Raw genomic sequence first — 11131 nt, 5'->3', positions numbered from 1 at the left:
GACCTCACTGCCAGATTGGTTCTTCCCTCCCTGGATCCCAATTTCAGAGGGAGGAGGCATTTTCACAAACCTTCAAGAGGTCACTGTTTTCTCTCTGCCCACCTGGGGGGGGGGGGAGGGGCAACTGAGGTGGCCACGGGGCAAGGGCAGGTGCAATTTCATGCCTTGCCAGCAGGGGTCAGCAGAGCAGCGCCAGGAGACTGGCCTGGGGCCCCTGGGCAGCCAAGCCAAGTCTCCTCCAGCTCTGCCCTAGGTGTTAAATGGGCACTCTCCCGCCGTGCCCACAGGAACGGGGTGGGGGGCTGGCGGAAGCCTCCCGCACAACCCTGCATGTGGGAGGCCCCTCCACCCATTCGTTCATTTACTCGCTGAGCCAGGCACACGATAAACAGTGTAAATAAATGACTGAGGGCACTGACGTTCTATGAAGATGAGCTCGAGCCCAAGTGTGGTCCTGCCACCGCCTCATCTCTGAACGTCACGAGGGCGGAAACTGTGTTGCTTACTGTGAGGTGCATGCCCAGCACCTCAGTCAGTGCCTGGTGCGCGCGCACCTGGTGCCCAATAAATACCTGTCCAATAAACAGGTCATCATGTTCATTTTTAAGGGGTTCCCAGATCCAGGAGGAAGGGAAAGGAGGGTTCAAAATAAAGATCATTAAGCCCCTGTTCTGTGCCAAGCCCTGTGTTAGACACTTTCCAAGGTTACCTCCAGAACACTGCCCAGGTTTCTAGGTGAGATGTGGTCCACACCATTTGAGAGAGGGGGAAACTGAGTCTCAGGGAGCAGTGCCTGGCCCCAGGTCACCCTGCGGCGACAGGAGCTGGCATTCCAAGGCAGGTCAGTAGGCTTCAGAGACTTTGCTCTCAGCACCATGCCTCCCAGGGACGCCCTAACCACCCACCCCTGCACCTGCACCCTACCTGTTGGCCAGCTGGATGCCACTGAGCGTGGTGGAGCCATCGCGGCTCACGAACAGCCGGAGGTTGCTGTCTGTGGGGACACAGGGGAGGGCGGAGGCTGAGCAGGGCGGGGCCCCCGGAGCTGGCGGCACCGTCCCCGCAGCCTGCCCAGCGTGGGCAACTCACCCTCAGTGTTGCTGCCGTCTGTGAAGTCCTGGCTCTGCATGATCTTCTCCACGATGTCGTCCGCATCAATCCGCGTGTCGTCCACCCAGGTCGGGTGGCTCTCCATCGAGTCCTTCTTCCGCCTGGAGCGGGGCAGGCAGAGTCACAACAGTCAGGGTGGTGACAGGCCCCATGACAACAACAGCGAGGGCCTACTCGCTCACGACACTCGAAGTGGCCCTGGGAACTCGTTCCGGTCACAGTCACTTAGCCCTCACGCAGCCCCGCTCTGCAGGCATCACTGCTACCTGCTCTTAGAGGTGAGGATGTGGAGGCTCTGAAGGGCCACACGGCATTAGGCAGGGGACCCAAGGTGCCCTAAAGCACACAGAGCAACCGCTAACTGAGCACGCGCTGGCCAGCCAGGTCAGGGCTACGCCCCTCGCAACACCAACTGGCTGAATCACCACCATGCAGCCCCGAGGCAGGGACCCTCCTGCCTCAGTTACAGGTGAAGAAGCAAAAGCTGAAGGAGCGACTGGAGAGGGTCTGCTCTCTAAAGAGCTGCGCAGTGAGACTCACCGAAAGGAGCGCTCAGACAGAAGTGGGGGCCGGGGGGGCCGGGGGGGCTTCTCGGGAGGCCGGTGCTCTCGCTCGCCGGACTCGGGGCCCTCCACAGTCATGCTGAGGCCACCAGAGGCACTGCTGCTGGTGGACGTGTTACGGCGGTGCGTCAAGTCCGAGAGGCTGGAGGAGCGCGAGTGCTCCGTGCTGTAGCCTGGTGGGCGGGGGGCGGCTCATCAGGGGCAGTCGGGCAATACGGGAGGCCAAGGGCATGGGGCCAAGTGGGCACTCACCAGAGATCTTGGACTGCTGGCTGGCGTAGCTGGAGTTGCGAGAGTGGCCAGAGTGGAATACCTCCTCAGGGCTGGACAGGTTCTGGTCTGTCTCCTCTGGCACCCCTGGAAGGCAGGGAGAGGGCACGGGTTACCAGGGGTGCCCATCCTCTCGCTGAGTCTAGGGGGGGGTGGGGGCACTATGTATTTCCATTTAACAGACTGAAAAAGTGAGGTTCATAGGAGCTGCAGTCTGCTCTAAGCCACAGTTTACCATCTGAACCCAGGTGCATTCATTCTACAGATATCTGCCAGGGACCCCCTCTTTGCAGGGTGCTCTGCCGGGTGCTGCGGACAGGAGCCTGGGTGTCACAGACCACCGGGGAGGGTGAATGTAGAGCAAAACGGGACCCACAATGAACTACAACTGCAGTTGAGTGGTACAGAGCAGGGAGCAGTGAGTGTGGGGGTCCGACCCAGTCTGAGGGCAGGGAAGGCTTCTCTGAGGCAGCGGCCTTAACATGAGACCCTCAGGAGGCGTGGGAGGGAGCAAGCCAGATAAGGCACCAGAGGAAGGGCCTTCGGAGGGCATAGCATCGGGCACAGGCCCTGACGCTCGATGGGGCTTGAGTCAGTGCAGCTGGAAAAGAGCAAACTAAGGGTGGAGGACTGGCTGCCAGCCCCGCCCCAGGTCACCCATAAGCTTGGCTTGGACACTAACATGCCAGCACTTCCCACCACCAGGAGGTGCAGGGGGAGCAGGCGGATCCACCCCGGGCTCCGTGGGTACCCACCCGCCAGTCCTCCTGCAGTAAATGCAGGAAGCAAGGGCTTGTCCTCCCCCTGTCAGAGCTGAGTACAGCCAGGCCACCAGCTGGACCCCAGGCTGGTGTCCCCACCCAAAATCAGGTGGCTTTTTAAGTCCCCAACAGGTTCTCTGTAGCACCAGCTACAGGGGCACTTGGGGCTCCCCCCCATGCCACCAGGGGGACGCACCTCTGCTGCTTCGCACAAAGGCATCGTCTGTGCTAGGGTGGCCTAGTCCCCAGATCTCTCTTCTGGAGACACTCTCCCCCCACTCCCCCAAGATGGGGAAAGCAGTGGTGCTGGGAGGCAGGCAACAACCCTAGCTCTTGGCTCTGGGTCTCTCACCTGGCTGGGTTTCCAGGAAAACAGAAGAGGGAAGCTCCCAGCCCTCGGGGGCGGAATCACCCAGCAAACATCTGCTGAGCCTCTGGCCCTGTGCATTAATTACTCTTGTGACACAAATTAGAGCCACCATGTGCCACCTTGCTCACTCATCTGGGGTGCCAGGACTGAGGCCCTCCTTCCCCCTGCACAGCACTAGATATGGGGTTGGGGGGGTGGGCCAGGGCCCCCTCCCCTGGTGGCACCCCCTCCTCCTAATTGCCATGCCATCTCCTCTGGGGATGCAGGCTTGTCTGAATTTTTTTTTAAGGTTTTATTTATTTTTAGAGAGAGGGGAAGGGAGGAAGGAAGAGAGGGAGAGAAACATCAATGTGTGGCTGCCTTCTGCACGCCCCATCTGGGGACCTGGCCCGCAACCCAGGCATATGCCTTGACTGGGAATTGAACCGGCGACCTTTTGCGTTGAGGGATGACGCCCAGACCACTGAGCCACACTGGTCAGGGCTTGTCTGAAGCTTTTATAACTGGTAATAATGATAATTTAACAGAAACATCCACAGAGTTTCTGTGGATGGCATATACTGCGCAGGCACAGCCCACCCGTTCGCTCAGGACATGGTTCCTCCTGCTGACCCCATTTTATAGGACATTGAGGCCCAAAGAGGCAAAATGGCCAGTCAAGGACCTGTCGCAAGTGGGGGAGCAAGAGCTCTCAGCACGAATCCCTCCACCAGGAATACTGTGCCCTGCACCCCAGATTCGGCTCAAATGCCACCACTTCAGGGAGACTTCCCTGGCCCCACAAAGACACCGCTGCGTCTCTCAAAGCTCTTGCCACTCTGTAGGTGCACATGCATTTGACTTATTTATTATCTCATTGATGCCTCTCTCCTGCTAGATTGGGAGGGCCGTGAGGTCAGGGACCCTACGTCAGTCTCAGTCCAGGGCACTGCACAGTGCCTGGCCCTCGGGAGGGGCTCGGACAATGTCTGCCCTGTGGAAGCATGCACGGCGCACGCAGCTTCCCACCTCTCTTCTCAGCGAGTGCCTCCCCCAGGACACCTAGGAGGTAAAAGGGGTGGGGCAGGCAGGTGGGGAAGGTACCTGAGCCAAGAATGGTAGGCCGGGCCTTGGGGGGCCGGGACCCCGTCAGGGAGTTGGTGCTGCTGCTGCCACCACTGCTGGTCCCGCCACCCTTACAGGTCAGCTGCAGGGAGGAATCCTGGCCTGGGATGGAGATGGACTTGGCAGTGGACGGCGGCCTTGGGAGGACAGAGAGGTGTGACCGTGGTGCCCCAGCCTGGGCGTCGGCTGAAGACAAAGGACCCCCACCCCTCCGGCAGCCTGCACCCACACTCACGTCTTGAAGCATGGATCTCCAGAGAGCAGAAACATCCCGATGGTGACCTGTGGGGCGAGGCGGAGTCAGCCACACCACGTCCCCTCACTTGGCCCAGGCGCCTGGCCTCCCCACAGCCTCCCTGCTCGGGGTTCAGGTGGGGCTCAGAGTCTGATCCCACCTCTGCGCCCTGCTGGCCCCGAAGAAGATGCCAAACCTCACTGGGCCCGTTTCCTCACACAGACAGGGCTCACCCTGACGCCTGCCCCACAGGACTGTGGAGAGGATGCAGCTGGAAATGAGGCTGCGCTTGGCCTAGCACCTGGCTGTGTGACTGAGCAGCAAAAGCCAGCTACTATTGTTTCAAAACTACAGCGAGACTGTGAGCCCTCGAGGGAGGGGCCGCCCAGTCACTCTCCGTCCACAGGGCCCGGGACTCAGAGTGGGCATGAGAACCTGAGTTCTCCACAAAGGAGAGGAAAGGAGGCTGGAGGAGCCTGCTGGGTAAGGAGGGGGTTCACCAAGCCGAACACTGGGGGAGGGAAGCACTCAGAGTCCAATGCAGAGGGTGGGGCTTAGTGAAAGTTTCTTGAATCAAGTACCCATTAGAAACTTAACAATTTAAAGTCCACCTGGGCAGGCAAAGATTTTGGCAATGGCCCAGACAAGGCAATGTCTGGGTGCCCAAATCTGGGCTGAGATGGAGCGACAGGTGGAAGAGAGGTGCTGGGTCCCAGCATCCACCACCAAAAGGAGACCCCTGGGCTAAGGTTTCTTTTTAACGGGGTATTTTTTTTTTTGGTCACGAGAGCAGCCTGTAAAGAGGGTGATGGTCCCAGGTTGGGGACTGAGACCCAGGCTCAGAGGAAGTGACTGCCCAAGGCCCTATAGACAGGAAGTAACAGTCTTGAAGCTGAAGCCACCTGCCACTCAGGTGCCCTTGATCTGGCCTGACGTGTCTGGGGCCACTGGGGCAAGGCTGAAGGGTCCCAGGTCCCACCACCATCAGTCTACACCTTTTCAGGTGCCTCCGCTTCCCTCTGCAATGGGTCTGAGAGACCCCAGAGCCTCTGCCCACTACTCCGGCCCCGCTCCAGCCCAGCTCCAGCCCAGCGCTGCCCCGGCACAACAGGCTCCCACCAGGTCAGCTGGCAGAGGTGTAGTTAGGACAAGACTGCTTTCTCAGCCAGGTGGAAGGGTGTGGAGACAAGGAAGAGAGGTATGCAGGTGGCAGACACCCAGATATCTGTCCCAAGAGACCAAGGAGGCAGCTGCCTTGGGGGGAGGGAGCCACCCCAGACACCGGAAACGTGGCTGGGCCCTTGGAGCAGCCGCCCTCAGTGTGGCCAGGTGGAGAGGCAACAGGTTCTTCTGGTCACTGATGCTTCACCGGGACCTCAGGCTGCCTCAGGTCACATGGGGCAACAGTGAGGCCCCAGACTGCAGTCTCAAGGGCCAGCTCTGCTGTGGCCCCAGGCCTAACAGCTAACCTCTGTGCCTCAGCTCCCTCCTGTGCAAAACTGGGACTAATAATAGATACCAAATCCCTCCGGCTGTCGTCAGGTGTCACAAGGCAAGAGGTGGCAGCGCTCAGCGACGCTGATCTCACCGAGCCCTTAAAGAGACTGTTGGGGTCCAACCCCTGATTACAGATGGGGAGACTGAGGCCAGTGGCAGAGCGAGGCCTTTGATGGTCATTTCCTGACCCAGGGTCCAATCCGCCCAGTACCCCTCACTGCCTATCCAGGGGAGAAACCTGTACTTTTAACCCCTCAGGGACTCTGATGAAGAGCAGGTCCGCCCCTGCCCCGTGGTGGGATGGGGCAGAAGAGGCAGCAGGGCCCCGTACCTTGAGGATGGAGTTGTCCTGGCGGGTGTTCTTCGTGTCGTAGCCCTCCAGCAGGCAGCAGCGCACAGTGGAGCCCGAGCCTGCAAACTCGGCCAGGTTCAAGTCGGCAAAGCCCAGCTGGGAGGGAGAGAGGAGACTGTGGGAGGCGGCAGGGCGTGTGGGTGCAGGGCCGGCAGCATAGAGTTAACCTGGCTGAGGGGAGGGGCAGCACAGCCCCTGGGCCCCTCCACGGCCCAGGCAGCCCAGACTGACTGTTGCATAACCGGCACCAATGACAGGGGCCAGGCTGGTGGCTTGGGTTGGAGGCTCCAATGTGGCAGAGCCAGGAGCTCACATCCCAGAGCCGCACAAAGCGCCCTTTGTGTTGTGTCCCAGAGTGCACCGGGGCAGTGCCTGAGATGAAAGGACATTGTTGTCTGTGACACAGACACATTGTTCCCCGGGAAACAAGGCTGTGCTGTGGGAGCCGCCGGGACAGTGGGCAGGGGGGAGGAAAAGCCCGTGGGAACTTGGCCTTGGGATGGGTGGGTGGGGTGCACACTGCAGGGTGCACAGAAACCCCACATGGAGGCTGGAGTGAGGGGCTTCTGGGCAATCGGGGGTGATGCTCTTCAAATACTGAGAGAGAAGGGGTGCGGAAGGAAGTGGAGAAGGTGGGAGAACAGGTCTGCGAGTTAAGAAGGCGCCTTTGATGGAAGCCAGTTGTGGCAGGCTGGGAGAGGCAACAGAGGTGAAGGCGAGGGGACACTGGGATTAGAGACTCGGGCGACAACCAAACCAACCAGGGACATTTACTGAGCACCTGCTGGGTGCAAGTCTCTACTGCAGACTTTGGGGCATGGATGCCAGAATTGGGAATTCCAGGTTCAAATCCCAGTCCTCCCATCAACTCAGCGACCCCCATTTTACAGACAAAGAAACTAAGGTTCAGAGAGAGGAAGCGACACGCACAGGGCCCCAGATGGCTCAACTGACAGAACCAGGCCTGAACGAGGCCTGATTGGCGTCAAGTCCCCCTGCAGGCCACCCCTTTGGGCCTCGGTTTTGTCCTCTGTGTCAGTATCGCTGGGCCAGTGTGGGCGTCTGACTGGGGAATGGGAGCAAAGGGCCTGGCAGGTCTGACACGTGCTTGGTGAGCAACAAACACTCGCCGGATGCAGGGAGGATGCTCCGGCCGTTTGCTGGTAGTTACTTTCCTGGCTGGGCAGCTGTCCTCACCCACGTGAATTGATGGGAGGGGAAATTTCCACTCTGATGGCACCTTCCACAGGCCGGTTTTGGCCACCCCGCCCTCTGCTCCAGGAGAGGAACAGGAGCGCCTAGACAGGGCAGAGCGTGCGGCCCAGAACGCTGAGCTTCCTGAGCTCTGGTCGGTGGGAAGGAACACTCCCCGAACACGGGGTGAGATGAAGCGAGGCATTTCCCCTCCAAACTGACTAAGTGCCCCCCCCCACTGCGTCACCCCCCTGGAGGCGGCCCCACCGGGTGCGCTGCAAGTTCCCGCAGAGAAGGGGGTTGAGGGGCTGAGCAGGCTTATTCTGAGCCAGAGGTGGCCTGTCTCCTCCCACTCCTCTCGGGGGGGAAAGGGTTTCGGGTGGAGGGCTGAACTCCGTGTGGGTGCAGGGAGACCCTGGCTACGACACAGACATGCAACAGAGGGGCCTGGCTGAGTCACCTGTCCCCCAGCCACACAGTGGGACACTGCTGCCGCTGTTAAAGCAAAAGGACATTGGTGATGACGTGAAAATGTGCCCGTGACACGCTGGCGAGTAAAGCGCAGAGCTGCTTCTGCGTATTTCAAGATCGTACGGTCCGCACGGGCACTCTGGTAAGGTGCTCGCTCTCCACGTCGCTAAACCACGTGCAAACACACTCTTCACCGCCCTGGTGTACGGTATGTTTCAGAATGTTTTTGCTTAAAAGGTCTGGACGGACCCTAACAAATCCCAAGGCTGGGGCTTGGGGAGGAGGCCTGAGGAGGAAGAGGACAGAAACCAACCTTCCTGCTCTATGAATGACTGTACCCATTTGTGACGCGACAAACATATGCTGTCTTTATGTGAAGTGCGGAGACGATCAACGAAGATCTTTCCCAAAAATAACATATCTCCTGGAGGGCCGAGTGTCTCCCGGTTGGGCCAGAGAGGGGGCAGGGAGTTCTGGGAGCTTCTCTCGTGCCTGTCCTGTTCCGCCCCATCCCACCCCACCAGGCCTTCGCACAGTTCCACTCACCTTGGAGTAAGTCTTCCCGCCTTTCAGCTCCTGCACAGGGAGACAGACACAAGCAGCAGGGTGATTAGGGAATCCAAGGGACTTCATACATCTCCCTCCCCCCAAAATGGGACCGTCAGGGGAGGAAGACAAGGAAAGGGGCAGAGTGACTCACCCCATTTTCCCTGAGGGGGACAAGCCCAGGGATGGGCCTACAGCCACCAGAGCAGAGGCCCCACACCCATCCTCCAGTCTTGCCTTGCAGCCCCGGCCCCGGCCCCGGCCCCCGGCCCAGCCTCACCTTGCGCACCGACACCCGGAAGATGCAGGGGTCCAGCAGGCCAGTGGCCGGGTTGGCGCTCATCTTACACACGAAGGTGAACCGTCTCCGCCACCGCACGCAGTTCTCCTGCACCTCCTCCCTGCAGGCCAGATGGGAGGTCAGTGCCCAGGGAACCAACGAGGGACAGGGCTCAGCTCCGGGGAGGCAATGGTGGGGTGGGGGGGTGGCGTGGGGAGGAAGGGGAGCACTGACTTTTCACTTTGTATCACAAAGTGACCGTACTGTCCTAACAAGAATGTGCTTGTGTAAGTGTTGTAGAGACAAAACTATGTCATAAAAAGTGAAAAACACAAGGCAGGTGAGGTCAGGCTGGGGCGCTGCCCCACCCTCTGCTCCCGATGCTGTCCTCCCCACTCCCTTGTTCTGTGGCCATCACCCCCCACCAGCCCGGTGGCCCCAGGCTGGACCACCAGTCCACTGTACAGACACAGAGACAGAGGCTAGGCAAACTGCCCGATGCCAGCCAGCCAGGAAGCAGCTGGCCCTGAGCCCCATGCTGCCTGGCCCCACAGCCCTCTTCTTGACCACAAGTAACAACAGTAGCAGCTAACGCTCACACAGCCCTTCCCATGTGCCCCGCCCCACTCAAAGCTCTTTGCAAACCCAGCCACCCCCTGGAGCCTGCTCCAAGTGCCAGCAGCTCATTGTCACGCCACCCCTTCCAGGGGGGCAGTCACCTCCATGAATCCAATCCCACATTCAAAGAAACCAAATGCTGGGGGGCTAAGCCCCTGCTCCAAGGCCACCGACGGCAAAGCAGACCATGGTCTTGAACCCAAGCAGCCCAGCTTCAGGGGCCTCTCTGCTCCAGGGCTAAGGGGCTACGCAAGGCCCTCCGCTCTCCTGACGCTGACAGGGGGCTGTCCTTCCAGCCCTCCGAGTTCCTCCTGAGCCTAGGGAGCAAGACCAACACCCCCTAAGAGGGAAGCGCTTTTGTGCCCTGGGAGTGAGTGGGAGTTGGTGGGGGCAGCTCATCTGAGCCTCTCCAGCAGCTGCGGGGGCCCTGGCAGGAGCTGGGGGTGGCAGCAGCACGTGTCAAGAGATGAGCTCTGCACCCCAGTGCGGCTCCCCATCCCCCACAGCCCGTCTGGCAGAACCGGTGCTCAGGAAGGGCAGGGCCAGCATGACGACGTTATCTCCAGCCTCATCCCACCTAACAGGAATGGCCAAGCAGACAGCTGAGGAAGTGACCACTCCACACCCCAGGGACAACGGGGGTGCAGGTTAATTGCCAGACTGGGGCCTGAGGGCGGAGGATCAGCACAGGGTCTCCTGAACCCGCCTTGTTTGCTTCTCACCACAACCTAGGGAGGTAGGTTCCATGCTACCTGCTCCTGCGGCTAAGGGCACTAAGGCGGCTACAAGAGACCACCCAGCTCACATCCCCAGTGGCCGACAAAGCAGGGTTCAAACCAGCACCGCCTGACTGCAGAGTCAGGGCTGTGACCCATCATCAGGCCACAGAGCCTGGGAAGCCTGGCAAGTGGGACCCCGTGGGGCTGTGGGGCCAGCTAGGTACCCACAGCTCCTGCCGTGTCTCTGACGCCAAGGACAGGCCAGGCACCGGGCACTGCAGGGGACTTACAGACCGACAATTGACAGTCACCCCAGTGAGGACTCAGTGTCACCAGGAGAGGGGTAGGGAGGGGTGAGCCAGGGGAGGTGACAGTGAAGCTCAGACCCAAATGGGGAATGGGAGTGCCAGTGGGGCAGCCAGTCCCAGGGAACAGCATGACTGAGGGGCAAATGGGCTCCAGGTATCCTCAGCTGCCGAGAGCCTCTGAGCTGAGCCTGTGCGGAGTTCCCTCTGGCTCCACAGGCTTTGAAGATGTGACCAAAGCTTGTCCCATGTCCTGCCAGGTCTGTGATAAGGGAACACAGGATCTGGGCTCACAGCCTTCACTCTCTGTGCAGCTGGACTGGGGCTCGGCCGCTCCACCCTCGTTGGCAAAACACAGGTGCACCAGCCACTGGCACGTGGAGCGTTCAGTGAGGAGAGCCTCGCAAGAGCTGGCTCGCCCATGGCGGTCCCAGAGATGTGTCTCATCTGATGAAGACACTGGGGGGTCTAGAGAGACTTAGTCACCAGAATGCTCCGACCTTGTACGGAGGGTGAGCTCTGTACAAGTGACCTCCCACAGCCCCAAGACTGGGACAAGCAGAGCAGGTCAGGGCCAGGGAAGGAGGGACAGAGTGTTCCCACCACCAGCAGACACGGGCAGGGGCCCTCACGAAGCAGATGCCACAGGGGAAGCAGGAGCCCTGGGTCGGGGCATCTGCCGTGCCAGCTCCACTCATTCATTCATTTATCACTCATTCATTCAGAACTGAGCTCC

General features: G+C 60.0%; 1 protein-coding gene across 1 annotated transcript in view; it reads right to left on the bottom strand.

The window, feature by feature from the left end:
• The window catches only part of EEIG1 (estrogen-induced osteoclastogenesis regulator 1), a 34897-nt gene that overhangs the window by 3191 nt on the left and 20575 nt on the right, over positions 1-11131 (bottom strand). The window contains exons 2-10 of the mRNA XM_024562107.3: positions 8754-8874; positions 8474-8503; positions 6242-6358; positions 4414-4460; positions 4158-4315; positions 1926-2030; positions 1651-1846; positions 1090-1211; positions 925-994 (exon numbers count right to left, since the gene is read on the bottom strand). Coding sequence (XP_024417875.1) covers positions 925-994; positions 1090-1211; positions 1651-1846; positions 1926-2030; positions 4158-4315; positions 4414-4460; positions 6242-6358; positions 8474-8503; positions 8754-8874 — 966 coding nt within the window. The remainder of the gene's footprint in view (positions 1-924; positions 995-1089; positions 1212-1650; positions 1847-1925; positions 2031-4157; positions 4316-4413; positions 4461-6241; positions 6359-8473; positions 8504-8753; positions 8875-11131) is intronic.

This window comes from Desmodus rotundus, chromosome 1 (assembly GCF_022682495.2).
Source record: "Desmodus rotundus isolate HL8 chromosome 1, HLdesRot8A.1, whole genome shotgun sequence".
NCBI lineage: Eukaryota > Metazoa > Chordata > Mammalia > Chiroptera > Phyllostomidae > Desmodus > Desmodus rotundus.
This window is presented reverse-complemented; position numbering and strand designations above follow the sequence as displayed.